Below are 18516 nucleotides of genomic sequence, written 5' to 3' on the forward strand. Positions count from 1 at the left end.
GCCTTAGAGGATTGTAATAATGCCACTGCTCGACAGCCTGCGGTTTCTTACGGTATTCAACAGGTACGAAAAAGTTTCAATCTCGATGTCTCGAAAATGCTTTAAAAGCACAGCGTTCTTAACCATCATTCCTTTCATCTGAGTATGTACTACAAAAGTGGAAAAAGTAAGCGGGATCGGTAACCTTTTGGTTGTATGCTTCCCTTGTATGTATCACAAACTTCGTCGTAACGATTTGTCTTCAGGTTGAGATTTACCCAAGTACATTATTTTGGCACAAGAGGCGAGACACTGTCAGTAGGTTCTGGAATCCACAACGCCGTGTAGGATCAAGTTAGCTTGTGGTCGCTGATTTGTCCAAGGTTGCAGATCCGCGGCTTCATACAATGTTTGAGGAGATTTTAATGATAAACAGACAGTTTGCGTATTTTTCACTTATTATTATTATTATTATTATTATTATTGAGCTCAAAGTAGCAACATGTTCCTCCACTTCAATATGGCGTCGTCTGTGTTGCGGCCCGCATCTCGTGGTCGTGCGGTAGCGTTCTCGCTTCCCACGCCCGGGTTCCCGGGTTCGATTTCCGGCGGGGTCAGGGATTTTCTTTGCCTCGTGATGGCTGGGTGTTGTGTGATGTCCTTAGGTTAGTTAGGTTTAAGTAGTTCTACGTTCTAGGGGACTGATGACCATAGATGTTAAGTCCCATAGTGCTCAGAGCCATTTTGAACCATTCTGTGTTGCGACCGCACTATTTAACAGAGGCTCATGTCGTTCTACTAGGAACTGGCCCAACTCACTGAAAGCTCTCCAGAGCTGTCGACAAATGATCGATCACCTCCTGCTGAGATGGCTCTTTTCTTACTATGGTAGAATGTGATTCTTACGTTGTCAACGAGACCCCTACACCACAATTACGGTTTCTTATGAATAAATGATCATTTGTAGCCAGCCGGAGTGGTCAAGCGGTTCTAGGCGCTTCAGTCTGGTACCACGCGACCGCTACGGTCACAGGTTCGAATCCTGCTTCGGGCATGGACGTGTTATATGTCCTTAGGTTAGTTAGGTTTAAGTAGTTCTAAGTTCTAGGGGACTGATGACCTCAGATTTTAAGTCCCATAGTGCTCAGAGCCATTTGATCATTTTTACAATTTCCGATGACACTGAAGGCCAATTTCCAGTATGATTCAGTTCCGCAAAGGTGAATTCAGGAACTCGCAGATTGAAGCTTCTGCTCGCAGTAAGTTTATGCTTATAATATATTGTTTGAACCGCGATGACATGGCGATTGAAGAACTAAGTGGACAAAAAACTAAAATCGCTACAAAAATATTAAAATAAAAATGAAACAGAATATGGTTACCATAACTATATAACAAAAGATTGGTTTTGGTTGTATATTATTAATCTGAACTCGAATTTTCCCAAGACTAGGTTTTTTGTATGTAATCGATACTCTTGTATCTTTTTTGGTTACAATTAATTAAATGGTCTTTTGGCTGAAACACCTTACCTATTTCAAGGTTTTTTGACCTTTTACATCGATACTTCAGTTGCTTCAGAATGCTTTTTCAAACAAGGTGCTCCCAAAACGGCCTTTGTGGGATTTTTTAGTAGAAGCTGCCCCCGCAAAACCTATTAAGTCATTGTGAATTAGAGATGGTCCAGAGATGCAATAGATATTAGTATTGCTGAGGATAATGTTTAGAAGATAAACCCGATATAGAAAATTTAACCACACGAAAACAACTGAAATTTCAGGGAGCAGCAGAAAATGTATGTTATGTTACATCAGAACGAACTTTTATTAAGCGAAGATTAGGTTATGACAGACACAGGGCCTTCCTTCTGACGCAATAGGTCTTTGATTTACAAAAATAACGGTCAGTTCAATAGAATAGCTGAGTTGCGTTCTGTGGGTATAACACTACTGCGGGAAAGTACCATACCGGCGGACGACCATCGCTTGTAATAAAAACGTGTCCAGGTAATATACAGAACCAACAGCAATAGCAGAAGGTGACACGTTTGTAACAACGATTTGCTGAAACGTGGCACTTACCCTCACCAATTCCTTGAGCCTCTCACGGTTGTAGACGTTCCCGATCTCGACGCCGAGCAAGAAGTCGAGCACACGGCTGATGGGATAGGAGAGCGGGAAGGTGAGGCCCATGATGAGCTTGGTGACGTAGATGGTCTTGGCGCCGACGGCCAGCCCGTGCCTGGAGCAGATTGCCTGGGGCGTTATCTCGCCGAAGATGACGATGGCCATCGTGGAGCCGATCACGGCCACGAGGCCCGACGTCAGCTCGTCCATCACGATCGTCAGCGTCGAGTTCACGAGCACGTTCCCCAGCAGGATCGAGCACAGCAGGTAGTTGCCCATCTTGCGCACGGGCATGATGGCGCGCGCATACCTGTCGCAGAAATGGTCCAACGTCAGCCAGAACGATAGTCCAATACAAGTTAGCTGGCAACTGACAGCGATGCAGATTGCTACCGCCTCCAACACAACAATAAGAACAACTGTGGGCTCCAGGGACACGAAAAAAGTAGCCATACTTCTTGGTATCGAGTACTTTCATTTCGATACCGACACTTTTTACTCGATACTTTCCAACTGATACTTATATCAGTACTGTACAGCAGATATCGTATCGAATGATCCTACTATTGATTTATTACATTTCTATTATTTAGCCAAAATTATAGCCGCATGATTCAGTTCTAACACTTTCAACAACTGAACGTGCTAGCACCAACCGGCAGGGACGTACTGAGGTGATCCTGCGCCACTGGCGAACTGCCAAAGCTGCACCCCTTCCCCCAAAAACTGCATTTCTGCAATTTTATGTGTAAATTTAGTACATTTTATGATTTTTAATTAGGTTTAATAAATTGAGTATGACTACCAGATACAACGAAATAAGTGTCCAAGGAATAGAAAAGCAACTGAAATCACTCAACAGAGGAAAGTCCACTGGACCTGACGGGATACCAATGCGATTGTACACAGAGTACGTGAAAGAACTTGCCCCCCTTCTAACAGCCGTGTACCGTAAGTATCTAGAGGAACGGAAGATTCCAAATGATTGAAGAAGAGCACAGGTAGTCCCAGTCTTCAAGAAGGGTCGTCGAGCAGAGACGCTAAACTATAGACCTATATCTCTGACGTCGATCTGTTGTAAAATTTTAGAACATGTTTTTTTGCTTGCGTATCATGTCGTTTCTGGAAACCCAGAATCTACTCTGTAGGAATCAACAAGGATTCCGGAAACAGCGATCGTGTGGGACCGAACTCGCTTTATTTGTTCATGAGACCCAGAAAATATTAGATACAGGCTCCCAGGTAGATGCCATTTTCCTTGACTTCCGGAAGGCGTTCGAACCAGTTCCGCACTGTCGCCTGATAAACAAAGTAAGAGCCTACGGAATATCAGACCAGCTGTGTGGCTGGATTGAAGAGTTTTTAGAAAAGAGAACACAGCATGTTGTTCTCAATGGAGAGACGTCTACAGACAAAGTAACCTCTGGCGTGCCACAGGGGAGTGTTATGGGACCATTGCTTTTCACAATATATATAAATGACCTCGTAGATAGTGTTGGAAGTTCCATGCGGCTTTTCGCGATGATGCTGTAGTATACAGAGAAGTTGCAGCATTAGAAAATTGCAGCGAAATGCAGGAAGATCTGCAGCGGATAGGCACTTGGTGCAGGGAGTGGCAACTGACCCGTAACATAGACAAATGTAATGTACTGCGAATACATAGAAAGAAGGATCCTTTATTGTATGATTATATGATAGCGGAACAAACACTGGTAGCAGTTACTTCTGTAAAATATCTGGGAGTATGCGTGCGGAACGATTTAAAGTGGAATGATCATATAAAATTAATTGTTGGTAAGGCGGGTACCAGGTTGAGATTCATTGGGAGAGTGCTTAGAAAATGTAGTCCATCAACAAAGGAGGTGGTTTGCAAAACACTCGTTCGACCTATACTTGAGTATTGCTCATCAGTGTGGGATCCGTACCAGATCGGGTTGACAGAGGAGATGGAGAACATCCAAAGAAGAGCGGCGCGTAAACGTCACAGGGTTATTTGATAAGCGTGATAGCGTTACGGAGATGTTTAGCAAACTCAAGTGGCAAGAGAGACGCTCTGCGTCGCGGTGTAGCTTGCTGTCCAGGTTTCGAGAGGGTGTGTTTCTGGATGAGGTATCGAATATATTGCTTCCCCCTACTTATACTTCCCGAGGAGATCACGAATGTAAAATTAGAGAGATTCGAGCGCGCACGGAGGCTTTCCGGCAGTCGTTCTTCCCGCGAACCATACGCGACTGGAACAGGAAAGGGAGGTAATGACAATGGCACGTAAAGTGCCCTCCGCCACACACCGTTGGGTGGCTAGCGGAGTATAAACGTAGACGTAAACGTAGAATCCGATGACGCTGGTTTATTCAGAAGAGGGTTCCGTTTCGATGAAGAGAGTATAGGTGTCTATAGGCCTAATGACCAAAAGCTCTCGTAATATTATTCATCAGCTACAGAAGGCTTATAATTGAATTCTTTTTTATTTACACATAGCGGCGAGAATACTGCCTGGAAGACATTCTGAATCACGTACCTCTTCCACCTTTTTTGTTACTTCCTTCTCCGCCGCGTCTCGTTCCAGTTCTTTACTTGCAAAAACCGGCAATGCGTTCTGTCTAATGGCATATTTTCTCCGACACCCGCTCGCCAGCTTTGCGATCCTACGATACCGCAGCAAAGTAGCAGCAGTAACTCCACTGTTTAACATAAGCGACCTATATAGGCAGTAGTTGTATGGACAAAGCGCACTGTTTCCACGTAAACCATGTCAGCGGTAGACGTCTGTTCGGTTGCAGTAATTTCCTTGTGATGCTGCTTTGACGAAACGACACAGTGTTTCCAGTCGCGGGCCGACAGAAACTCTTCTTGTCGTGGGCAGAAGATAGAAACACTCGCGGTTATTTGTTAAACAGTCTTTCCTATCTTTTTTTCGGTCAGTTTTCCGCCCCACTTTTCCTGCGCCCTTGCCGGTGTGTATTCGCCGTCCTCACGATGCGGTCCTCCATGCAGGGCAACAGTTTATCGCTCCGTGTACGCGTGAGCGACAGAGCGAGTGTACGAAATCATTTGTCACACTTTGCCGATCTTTGCAATGATTTGTTCGAAGTGACTTGGCTTGGAATCCCTCTGTTTGAAAACAGAGATGGAGAGATTGGAGCCAACAGTTTGAACATACTCTAATCTTTTTATCAAAGATAAGTAATATCGATAGCTCAAGGTATCAATCTTCTTATGAGAACGATACCTTTTTTACAATACCACTACTGAGTAACGTACCGGACGTTTTTCATTCGGTACTGTGTCCTAAGACAGCTCCAACTACACTCCTGGAAATGGAAAAAAGAACACATTGACACCGGTGTGTCAGACCCACCATACTTGCTCCGGACACTGCGAGAGGGCTGTACAAGCAATGATCACACGCACGGCACAGCGGACACACCAGGAACCGCGGTGTTGGCCGTCGAATGGCGCTAGCTGCGCAGCATTTGTGCACCGCCGCCGTCAGTGTCAGCCAGTTTGCCGTGGCATACGGAGCTCCATCGCAGTCTTTAACACTGGTAGCATGCCGCGACAGCGTGGACGTGAACCGTATGTGCAGTTGACGGACTTTGAGCGAGGGCGTATAGTGGGCATGCGGGAGGCCGGGTGGACGTACCGCCGAATTGCTCAACACGTGGGGCGTGAGGTCTCCACAGTACATCGATGTTGTCGCCAGTGGTCGGCGGAAGGTGCACGTGCCCGTCGACCTGGGACCGGACCACAGCGACGCACGGACGCACGCCAAGACCGTAGGATCCTACGCAGTGCCGTAGGGGACCGCACTGCCACTTCCCAGCAAATTAGGGACACTGTTGCTCCTGGGGTATCGGCGAGGACCATTCGCAACCGTCTCCATGAAGCTGGGCTACGGTCCCGCACACCGTTAGGCCGTCTTCTGCTCACGCCGCAACATCGTGCAGCCCGCCTCCAGTGGTGTCGCGACAGGCGTGAATGGAGGGACGAATGGAGACGTGTCGTCTTCAGCGATGAGAGTCGCTTCTGCCTTGGTGCCAATGATGGTCGTATGCGTGTTTGGCGCCGTGCAGGTGAGCGCCACAATCAGGACTGCATACGACCGAGGCACACAGGGCCAACACCCGGCATCATGGTGTGGGGAGCGATCTCCTACACTGGCCGTACACCACTGGTGATCGTCGAGGGGACACTGAATAGTGCACGGTACATCCAAACCGTCATCGAACCCATCGTTCTACCATTCCTAGACCGGCAAGGGAACTTGCTGTTCCAACAGGACAATGCACGTCCGCATGTATCCCGTGCCACCCAACGTGCTCTAGAAGGTGTAAGTCAACTACCCTGGCCAGCAAGATCTCCGGATCTGTCCCCCATTGAGCATGTTTGGGACTGGATGAAGCGTCGACTCACGCGGTCTGCACGTCCAGCACGAACGCTGGTCCAACTGAGGCGCCAGGTGGAAATGGCATGGCAAGCCGTTCCACAGGACTACATCCAGCATCTCTACGATCGTCTCCATGGGAGAATAGCAGCCTGCATTGCTGCGAAAGGTGGATATACACTGTACTAGTGCCGACATTGTGCATGCTCTGTTGCCTGTGTCTATGTGCCTGTGGTTCTGTCAGTGTGATCATGTGATGTATCTGACCCCAGGAATGTGTCAATAAAGTTTCCCCTTCCTGGGACAATGAATTCACGGTGTTCTTATTTCAATTTCCAGGAGTGTATATTGCCGCTTCCGCTGCGTGAAGCACCATATCCTTTAGTTCACAAATAGGAAACTTTCGGAACGTAAAAATTTCACGTTCTTTCAGAAAACCGGAGTAACAACAGATTTTTGACAAACTTAGACACTGCATATGAATCTACGCTATACCTGTATTTCAGAATTCGTAAATGGTGTTTGTAGAAAGACTTTAAACTTTCGACAGCTTATACACACCAAACGCAATGTAATACCAAACTTTGAAAAGATTTATTGGCCAGCGATTCTGGAAATCAACGAAAAAAATATTTCACTAACATACAAAGTTTTCAAGATAAAAACAAATAAGTGTAAAGCTGTTTCCAAGATGTGAAAGTATCACCGTACGGAACTATCATCATGCTGCTGTCCGTAACTAAAATGAAGAACACAATTTTGACATGCTATAGAGATACTATAGAGATCTATAACATATTTGAATTTCAGATTTTCCTTTTTACGTAATTTTGTAAGATATAAGGCTTTAGAGCGATTTTCTATTGGCACGGAGATTGGAGCCCTGTGGCTGCCTGAAGACGGTATTGTCGCTACAGCACCGCAGATGTGGGCTTTCAATATCAGACGAACTAATTTCAATCAGGCTGCTGTGTTCGGTTATCGGAAAGCTGAAAAGCTTTCGATTCCAACGCGTTCTCGAGAACTCAAGCCCAGAGTTTCAGCACCATATCCGACAACAACGCACCATTCGAGGCCAGAACAAAAATAGCTATCAGTTGTTCTCGTAAAATTTCTTTGTTCTCGGACGCGTATTTGTTTCTGTTTGCTTCCATCTCTGTCTTACTGTAGCAACTGACCCTTAATAATGAAAAGTGGCAGATAGTCCACATGAGTACTAAACGGAATCCGTTAAATTTCAGTTGAACAATAAACTGCAGAATTCTAAAAGCTGTCAATTCGAGCAAATACCTGTGAATAACGGTAACGAATACTTTAAATTGGAACGATCACTTAGATAACGTTGTGGGGAAGGCGAAACAAATACTGCATCTCTTGGTATAAAACCAAGAAGATTCAACAAATCCACTAAAAAGACTGCCTACACTGCGCTTGCCCTTCCTCAGATTACTGCTGTGCGGTGTGGGATCTTTAACTGATAATATTGGCGGAGTACATAGAAAAAGTTCAAAGAAGGGCAGTTCGTTTTGTATTGTCGAGAAACAGAGGGTAAAGAGCCGCGGATATGGTACGGGACTTGGGGTAGCAATCATTAAATCAAAAGCGTTTTTCCTCACGGCGAGATATTTTCACAGAATTTCAGTTTCTAAATTTCTCCTCGCTACTCGGAAATACACTACTGGCCATTAAAATTGCTACACCACGAAGATGACGTGCTACAGACGCGAAATTTAACCAACAGAAAGAAGATGCTGTGTTATGCAAATGATTAGCGTTTCAGAGCATTCACACAAGATTGGCACAGGATGACCAGCTTAGGTTTCCAATACCTGAACAGAGAGGTTTATCCATCTTAGTCGAAGGCTTTTTTTGTGTGAGGTTGGTGACGGAGGGCTACACGGCGAGCTAGGTAATATCGAGAGAGACAGCGGCACTCTTCGGTGAACGCTTGGTGAGTACGGATCGTAGCTTTTAACTGGGGTTTCAGGTGATAGGAAGCAGGTTGAGTTAGGACTTCGTAATGTGTAACTGTTGAAATACTTAAGAACTTCAGCTTAACTGAATTACATTGCTTTAAATACGCGATTTTTGGGTGTTAAAGTTTAAAGTGTGGAAATTACTTTGTTGATTTTGAACAACGATGAAGTGGAATTTCAGACGGTAAATCCGATTAGGAAAAGCTGGTTAGGGTCACTTCAACCGTACGAGTGTGTAATACTGTGTCGAAGTGAGTATGATTTTTAATGATTTTTAATCTTATATTTTGTGGAAGTTGCTTTTATCTTTGTGTGTCGATTTTGTGCCACGTGTTTGGTAATCAATGACTCTTCTGGTCTACCACGGCACCGCAGTAGACTTTATTCTAACAGTTTGCTTGTTTAATGAGCTATAATTTCCACATGAATATCTGTTCTTTCGTGCTCTTTCTACAAAGCAGCACAACAGTTTGATTCGGAATGCACCACGTGCTCTGGTTCGGCCGTTTGCAAGCAGCAGACGCAGTTAGTTTGTTGAATAATTATCGCACAACCTCGTGCTTGGGTTAAACCTCTGTCCAGAATAGTGCATGCGTATAATCGTAATTCGAATCTCATTGAGATATTTTTATGGTATGAACGCAAAGAAGATAATAGTATCATTGTCTCCCACCCCCGTTTTCTGTGTTTCTTCTTGCTGTAGTTAAATTGTGCTCTGTTACATTCTCATGTAATTCTTACTTAAATATTTCTAGCAAGGCACCAGTTATGTGTAGTTAGGATGTGCAACCGAATACTTAGATACAATAAATAATCTACTCGAAAGATAAAGTCTGTGGTGTTGACTTTACCCACTTACTCCGATTTCCAATCCTTAATCAAGTTGCTTCATGCACGGCATGAAGTGCTATTTATCTGGCTACTGAAAGAAATTTGCATATTTTAATTACTTTAGTAATTTAATTAGAACTAATAATTTTCCAGCTCCGTTTTTTTCTAAATAGTTAGGAAGGGCTTGGGCTGGTGGCGACCCCGAATTTCTGTATTTTTATCATTATTTGTGAGAGAGAAGCAGCTAGAAATGCGAGATAACGTATACGGCTCGATGAGAAACGTCGTAAACATAGTAATACGTTGTACGTTTCTTTGACGTTATATCACGAGCAGCTATACCGGACACACCACTTATGCTAATTTCGTAGTTAACTGACTATATTCTCGAGAAGAAGACTCAGTTGTAAGGAGCTAGCAAAAAGTTCCCCGACAGGTGATTAAGAACAACAGGTGTCGATCAGTATAACACAGGTGGAAGAGCGGTGTGACAAGTGTAAAAGCGCCACAAAACGCGCGATGTACGCTGTGACATCAAGAGATACAAAAATAGCGCTGCACGGCTCGCTGGGTGGAATGTTGGGGCTCTTAACTGGGTAGATGGCTTACAGATTTTAAAAAGGGAAATACATAGGCTGAAGTTAGATATGGTGGGAATCAGTGAAGTGGTGTGATAGGCGGTGTAAGAGTTCTGGTCAGATGAGTACAGCGTTCTAAATAGGAAATCAAATAGGGTTAAGTCTAACGATGATGAATAAACAGAAGAAGTGAAAAACAACATTCAGTCTCTGAAGAATAACAAAGCACCAGGAGAAGACGTTATAGTCGCAGAGCTGTGGAAGCATGGTGGAGACAAAGCAATCAACAAGTTGACCGAGATTATAAATGTTCTTGGTTAATCGATATGCTAATTGTAACTTATTAACCCGAGTTGTTAGGGGTGTTCCTTCTGGTAGATTATGTTCCAACCATTCTCCTAGATACCAAAATCTGTCAACTTTCTCAATTTGTCCTTATTCCAGCTGTAGTTCACTGGGAGTATCACTGATTCTGGTGAGATATTTTGTCTTTTCTAGTGGCAATTGAAGTGCTATCTTGGGAGCCTGGAGTTTGAGCATATTGAGCTGCTTTATTGCTCCTTCCACTGAGCTGGCTGTAAGTGCCAGATCATCTGCGAAAGCTAAGCAGCGTACTACTAGTCCCATTTGTGTCCCAGGTAAATACCGCTCGGTATATTTTGTACTTCCATTTCTTCTCACCACTCTCTGATCACCTTGCCGGGTGCACAGTTGAAGAGAAGAGGTGAAAGTCCGTCTCCCTGTCTTTATCTCGAAGCTTTCTGAAAGTGTTCCCCTGAACTTTACTCGTGATCTCGTGTTATTCAGGGTCTTTTGGATAAGGCTGTGGGTTTTCTGGTCCAGGCTCATTTCCTGCAAAATTCTCATAAGAGTATGTCTGTCGATGGAATCGTATGTTTTCTTGAAGTCAACGTAAGTAACTACGTACTGTTTATTCGCTAGTTTAATTTGACTTAATGCTGACTTCAAGTTAAGGATCTGTTCAGCACAAGAACGTCCTTTTGTAAAACGACCCTGATAATCTCCAAGTTTTCGGTCCAATTGGGGTTCGGCTCTGTTGAATAACGCCTTAGATAATATCTTATAGGTGACTGGTATCAATGAGATCCCTCTATAATTGTTGATGTCAGTCAAATCACCCTTCTTGTGTAAGGCGTGGATCAGAGCGGATGTCCAGTCATCTGGTAATTTGTCAGTGTCCCAAATGCCTCTTTAAGGTTTGTATGGTTGACAGGTCATTAACTGAAATTTAATTATAAGAGACATGTCTGTGATAAATCCTCAATGTGTTATTGCCTTGAAACGGCATATTGCAACATGTAATACAAAGCATATAAATATTCCAAAATCAATATGGCGTCTGCTCCATCGAGTGACATGTCATTACATCACTTCCATTGGTGTAATTCTGACATTGACGTATAATGTGTAATGTGTACGAATCGACAGTTCATCTAAATAAATCCAGATTATTATTTTTTTCAGAAAAAAGTCTAATGTAGTATGCTCTTTTTGGAAGTATGTTCTCTCATCCAGACATGACGTGACATTTATTGTGGCTTTTTCTAAAATCAAATCCCAAATGGGATTAGTTTTTCCCAGTTTCTTTGCCAATCTGGGAACCGGTGACAACAGATGTGAAGTTTTTACAAGGGTAGTGCTCTCTTGTATTGTTCGTAATATCGAAAATATCTGTGAAATAACAAATTTATCCATACCATCAATTTATTAATATTTGCTATCAGTCTTTCATTTGCCTTCTTGGGGATGGGTATCATAACATCTTTCACATAATCCGTGGGCGGCTTTCCCCGCTCACATATAGCACGACACTCTTAAATGGGCACAAACTGCAGAAAACGATTCCTGGCGTGGTAAGCAGCAGAGACCGTCATGTGGACATATTGCTGGACCTACGATCCAAAGGCGATAAACCCACTTGAAGGTGGAGACAAAAGATATTTGACAGTGTAGGATCCATTGGCAGAAACCACATAGGAACACACCAGACAAGTGGGAACGTTGTGCCTGTACTAGTGTTTTAGCTCCACACAAAAGGGAGCAGTGAGCTACAGCACCATCATGTAGTAGCCACAATGACCTCCCTAGCACTAAAAGCACGTGTCCCAGCAAGGGATTCAGGGTCACCGTAGCAAGAGCAGGTAAGCCTCACCTGTGAGGCGTTGTGGAAGGACGACTGGTCCCACGAGGCGGTCGCCAATAATCCCCGCTCACACGCTGAAGTCGAATTAGTGTCGATCGCTCACTTCTGACATACCGTCAGGATTCTCCGCAACCCACGGGTGAATGTTGTGACGGTTGACGATACCGCCCCTGGTAAAGCTAGCATCGTCTGTGAATAGAATGGATGAAACAGATCCCAGCACCATGACAGCCTGTGTGATGAACCACCGACAAAATCGTCGCCACAGAGGCAAGCCCGTGCGTAATAAGGCCTGTACGCGTTGTAAGCGATATGGATACACACAACTGTCTTGGAAAACGTTCCACACGGTCGTCTGGATTATCCTGTGCTGGCTGTGCCATCTGCCTGGTGCTAATTCCGGGGTCACTTAGATCCCACCTCCGTGTGGGGTGTACCGTTCTTGAAATGAGTTTCCGACTATACGTCCATATGACCTTGCTCGTAACCCTTTCAACTTTCGTTTCCTGCAGTTTGTCCCCTTCAGCAAAATCACCGTGTATATTGTATCACAAAAGATTAAACACATCATTTTTCAGTTTAGTTCCTCCTGATTCAAACAGATCAGCTGGACTGTTGTCTATACCAGGAGCACTGCTGTTATTCGGGTTCTTCAGAGAGAAATTCAAACTCATCTTACAAAACATGTTGACTCAGGTAAGTTGCGTCTACTACTCTTTTTCCTCAATGATATTTTGAGGCACTTTTCCGCTGTACTGTTAACGAATAACGGAATAAACATGTGTGTACAGTTTTTCGCGCGATCACGCTGTCTCCCCTCCGACAAACTACGTGGCAGTTTCTATCACATAGCTTATATCTCACTTTTATTAATCACACTTCATTGAAATCTTTCTTATATGCACTATAATAGAATTCTTGAGTGCTTCTCATTTGACACTGCAGACGACAGGAACCCTCTCAGACACACATGGTGTCCATAATTGAAATTCCAGTTTCAAAGCGCTGTAGGAAGAGAACCACTGCTCAGAATAGCGTCACATTTGAACAGCATGTTATAAAAAAAGAGGGAAACGTCATGGGGGAAGAAAACGATACTTTTACCAATAGATGGCGCTGTAAACGTCAGAATATGCACACCAACACACGCGTGGCACACAGCTGTCCGAGACATCTAACGTAACTGTCTCCACGAAGGACGGCGCGCTGCTGGTAAAGCAGTTTTACAAGAACGGTGACTGTGCGCCGGTAGCCTACGGAAGTGCCGAACACTCAAGTGCAAAAAGATATTGGTCCGATGTCTGGCTCTGAGCACTATGGGACTTAACATCTGTGGTCATCAGTACCCTAGAACTTAGAACTACTTAAACCTAACTAATCTAAGGACATCACACACATCCATGCCCGAGGCAGGATTCGAACCTGCGACTGTAGCAGTCGCGCGGCTCCGGACTGAGCGCCTAGAACCGCTAGACCACCGCGGCCGGCAGGTCCGATGTCCGGTTAGGGGTCTGAAGAAAAGCTAACAAAATTCGAAAAGACATTGCGGGACGGATCGAGCGATGATGCACAAATATGCGGTACACGTGAAATTGCCCGAGAGCTGGACTTGCGTGCGAGCACGGTGCTTAAAAGCCTATGAAACATTCTGCATTTCTATCCATACAAAATCAATCTTATTCGGGAGCTACTTCCTGCTGACCTGCCAGCAAGATAATCATTTGCTCTGGAAGTTCTTGCTTGTATGGACGTGGACAATGAATGGCCTTGCAACATTCTGTGGACAGACGAAGCCCACTTCCATATACAAGGACATGTCAATATGCAGAATTTTAGAATATGGGCAACGGTAAATCCACTCGCACGTCAGCCTGTAACACTTCATTGTACCGAGGTAACTTTGTGATGCGGGTTGACGGCATCATTTATCGTAGAGCCGCATTTTTTCGAGGAGATGATTCCTGGGTGCCCTGTTATCTGTGCCGCCACTGGTAAACGCTGTGAGAGTCTTTCGCGCACCAACGCCGTACTAACTCTTTAGCCGCGTGGATGTGTGTGTGTGTGTGTGTGTGTGTGTGTGTGTGTGTGTGTGTGTGTGTGTGTGTATGTATGTAGGATCACTTTTTATGCAAGATGGCGCTCCTGCGAACATTGCACAGCCAGTGAGCTGCTATCTTTGAGACGATTGCAGGGAACGGTAGTGTTTACCCGAGGGCATGGATTACTACTCTGTTAATTTGTGAGATACCAGATACTTCATTTTATTGGGGTGTCATAAGCGTGCGCAGGCAAAGCCAGTGAAGCGACTCCTACAGAAGCGTTTCGGGAATGCTAGAATGATCAGCCGTCGTTTCCCTGCAGCCCGCCCGGGCAGATCACCTGATCTTAACCTGTGTGACGTCTGGCTGTGGAGCTACCTTAAAGATGTTGTGTTCAGTGCTCCAGGTTCGCACGCAGCTGTACTGGAGGCACACATTGCACAGCGCATTTTGAACGTTACCTCCCCAGACACTCCGACCTGTTGTGAAAAATGCTGTTTCCCTGTTTCAGCTTGTCGCAGAAAACGGTGGACAGCGTATTGGGCGTATCTTGCGGCAGTCTCACGACAATTAGAAACCGAGGTCATTTTGCTTTTAATGCGATTTTAGGCGTCAAGACAATTAAAAACAGATTTTTCCCATAGCTTGTGGTAAGACCTTGCACTGGTAGATGGGCTTACATAACTAACCGTGCCACAACTGTTGACTGCCCAAGTTGTGCACTCATGCACATTGAACAGTAGGGATGGTGCAATGCGCAACTCGAGGTATAGCCGTCGAATTGCTATTAATGTCATATGTAGCCGACGTCATCTACACTCCTGGAAATTGAAATAAGAACACCGTGAATTCATTGTCCCAGGAAGGGGAAACTTTATTGACACATTCCTGGGGTCAGATACATCACATGATCACACTGACAGAACCACAGGCACATAGACACAGGCAACAGAGCATGCACAATGTCGGCACTAGTACAGTGTATATCCACCTTTCGCAGCAATGCAGGCTGCTATTCTCCCATGGAGACGATCGTAGAGATGCTGGATGTAGTCCTGTGGAACGGCTTGCCATGCCATTTCCACCTGGCGCCTCAGTTGGACCAGCGTTCGTGCTGGACGTGCAGACCGCGTGAGACGACGCTTCATCCAGTCCCAAACATGCTCAATGGGGGACAGATCCGGAGATCTTGCTGGCCAGGGTAGTTGACTTACACCTTCTAGAGCACGTTGGGTGGCACGGGATACATGCGGACGTGCATTGTCCTGTTGGAACAGCAAGCTCCCTTGCCGGTCTAGGAATGGTAGAACGATGGGTTCGATGACGGTTTGGATGTACCGTGCACTATTCAGTGTCCCCTCGACGATCACCAGTGGTGTACGGCCAGTGTAGGAGATCGCTCCCCACACCATGATGCCGGGTGTTGGTCCTGTGTGCCTCGGTCGTATGCAGTCCTGATTGTGGCGCTCACCTGCACGGCGCCAGACACGCATACGACCATCATTGACACCAAGGCAGAAGCGACTCTCATCGCTGAAGACGACACGTCTCCATTCGTCCCTCCATTCACGCCTGTCGCGACACCACTGGAGGCGGGCTGCACGATGTTGGGGCGTGAGCGGAAGACGGCCTAACGGTGTGCGGGACCGTAGCCCAGCTTCATGGAGACGGTTGCGAATGGTCCTCGCCGATACCCCAGGAGCAACAGTGTCCCTAATTTGCTGGGAAGTGGCGGTGCGGTCCCCTACGGCACTGCGTAGGATCCTACGGTCTTGGCGTGCATCCGTGCGTCGCTGCGGTCCGGTCCCAGGTCGACGGGCACGTGCACCTTCCGCCGACCACTGGCGACAGCATCGATGTACTGTGGAGACCTCACGCCCCACGTGTTGAGCAATTCGGCGGTACGTCCACCCGGCCTCCCGCATGCCCACTATACGCCCTCGCTCAAAGTCCGTCAACTGCACATACGGTTCACGTCCACACTGTCGCGGCATTCTACCAGTGTTAAAGACTGCGATGGAGCTCCGTATGCCACGGCAAACTGGCTGACACTGACGGCGGCGGTGCACAAATGCTGCGCAGCTAGCGCCATTCGACGGCCAATACCGCGGTTCCTGGTGTGTCCGCTGTGCCGTGCGTGTGATCATTGCTTGTACAGCCCTCTCGCAGTGTCCGGAGCAAGTATGGTGGGTCTGACACACCGGTGTCAATGTGTTCTTTTTTCCATTTCCAGGAGTGTATGTTGCGACTCCTACAGCGCAAGCCAGCTATTGGTCAAATTTTCGTTAAATTTTTTTTGTTCCAAGACACTTCCCCTTGCGTCAGTAACATGTTATTCTAGTTTGACATCATTCAGAGAGGTGGTTCTCTTTCTACAGCGTCTCGAAACTGGAACTTTAATTATGGACACCCTGTATTAGCTAATGACATGAGATACAATCACTGCCTTAACTGTCTGAAACCGAGCGAGGTGGCGCAGTGGTTAGACACTGGACTCGCATTCGGGAGGACGACGGTTCAATCCCGCGTCCGGCCATCCTAAATTTAGGTTTTGCGTGATTTTCCTAAATCACTCCAGGCAAATGCCGGGATGGTTCCTCTGAAAGGGCACGGCCGACTTCCTTCCCCATCCTTCCCTAATCCGATGAGACCAATGACCTCGCTGTCTGGTCTCCTTCCCCAAAAACAACCCAACAACAACAACAACAACAACGCAACTGTCTGAAATTGATAAAAACCACAGTGTAAATGTTAGCAGTTTTTCAGATTTTGTTCCCATCATTAATTAGTGTCCTGCTTTTAAATTTCCCCCTCAACTGTAATGAGAAGCCAGACAAAAGTGTCAACCAACTCACGTACAAGATTTTAGAATAATACTAATGAAGGTTGGCGATACATTTAGGTGATATGTGCACTATCCCCACGCGTTTCACGGTTGCGTTAATATCCACAAACCTACTGTTTTTCCTTTACCTACGCCATTTTCTTGTTTCGTTAAAAACAGACGACACGCGAGGGAAAAAATGTGTATCAAAATATGAAATTTTTGCCCTGCGGCTGTAAGAAACGTTGTATCAAGTAAAACCCGTGCAGGCGAGTATTATTATTACTTGAAGAAAAAAAGAAGAAAAAAGAAGGAAAAAGGAAAAAAGAAGGAAAAAGGAAAAAAAAGAAGGAAAAAGGAAAAAAAAGAAGGAAAAAGGAAAAAAAAGAAGGAAAAAGGAAAAAAAAGAAGGAAAAAGGAAAAAAAAGAAGGAAAAAGGAAAAAAAAGAAGGAAAAAGGAAAAAAAAAGAAGGAAAAAGGAAAAAGAAGGAATAGAAGGAAAAAGGAAAAAAAAAGAAGGAAAAAGGAAAAAGAAGGAATAGAAGGAAAAAGGAAAAAAAAGAAGGAAAAAGGAAAAAGAAGAAGGAAAAAGGAAAAAAAAGAAGGAAAAAGGAAAAAAAAGAAGGAAAAAGGAAAAAAAAGAAGGAAAAAGGAAAAAAAAGAAGGAAAAAGGAAAAAAAAGAAGGAAAAAGGAGAAAAAGAAGGAAAAAGGAGAAAAAGAAGGAAAAGGAAGGAAAAAGGAAAAAAAGAAGGAAAAAAAGAAGGAAAAAAAGAAGGAAAAAAAGAAGAAAAACAAGGAAATAAAGATAAAAACAAGGAAATAAAGATAAAAACAAGGAAATAAAGATAAAAACAAGGAAATAAAGATAAAAACAAGGAAATAAAGATAAAAACAAGGGAATAAAGATAAAAACAAGGGAATAAAGATAAAAACAAGGGAATAAAGATAAAAACAAGGGAAAAAAGAGAAAAACAAGGGGAAAAAGAGAAAAACAAGGGAAAAAAGAGAAAAACAAGGAAAAAAGAGAAAAACAAGGAAAAAAGAGAAAAACAAGGAAAAAAGAAAAAGATAAGAAGAAAAAAGAAAAAGATAATAAAAAAGAAAAAGATAAGAAGAAAAAAGAAGGAAAAGAAGAAAAAAAGAAAAAAGGAGGAAAGGCCTTCTCTTCTTTCAGTCCAGTGTAAACGCTTGTTCACAGTTACAAGGGAACTTCACTGGCGAATCGTGTGCAAATGCACGCAGTGTAAGCGAGACTTTACGGAGTGGGGTACTCGCCTCTTCTCGGTGGGCGTGCCCGTGTTGCAGATGATCTTGAGGTCGGTCTGGTCCATGGACATGAGGCCGAGGTTGAGGCCGGAGAAGAGCGCCGAGAAGACGAGGCAGACGCAGATGACGATGATGGACAGCCAGACGGGCAGCAGCGGCGTGTGCACGCTGAGCGACACCCACGGCTCCTCGCCCTGGTGCACGAACGCGGGGCCCTCGCCGATCTCCATGCACAGGTAGTACGTGCCCACCACGGACGGCACCGTCACCACCGCCTCAGCCGACGTGCCGGCCTCCGACACCTGGTTAATCTGCACACACAGCGCCGCATTACAGCCCTCTCCTACA

At 45.1% G+C, this 18516-nt stretch overlaps 1 protein-coding gene across 2 annotated transcripts in view; it reads right to left on the reverse strand.

Annotated features, from left to right (window-relative positions):
- LOC126476475 (unextended protein) overlaps positions 1-18516 on the reverse strand; it is a 535489-nt gene that overhangs the window by 130996 nt on the left and 385977 nt on the right. For both annotated transcript variants that reach the window (XM_050103544.1, XM_050103545.1), the window contains exons 3-4: positions 18178-18479; positions 2061-2415 (exon numbers count right to left, since the gene is read on the reverse strand). In XM_050103544.1, the coding sequence (XP_049959501.1) occupies positions 2061-2415; positions 18178-18479 (657 nt within the window). The remainder of the gene's footprint in view (positions 1-2060; positions 2416-18177; positions 18480-18516) is intronic.

Source organism: Schistocerca serialis, chromosome 1 (genome assembly GCF_023864345.2).
Source record: "Schistocerca serialis cubense isolate TAMUIC-IGC-003099 chromosome 1, iqSchSeri2.2, whole genome shotgun sequence".
Taxonomy (NCBI): Eukaryota; Metazoa; Arthropoda; class Insecta; order Orthoptera; family Acrididae; genus Schistocerca; species Schistocerca serialis.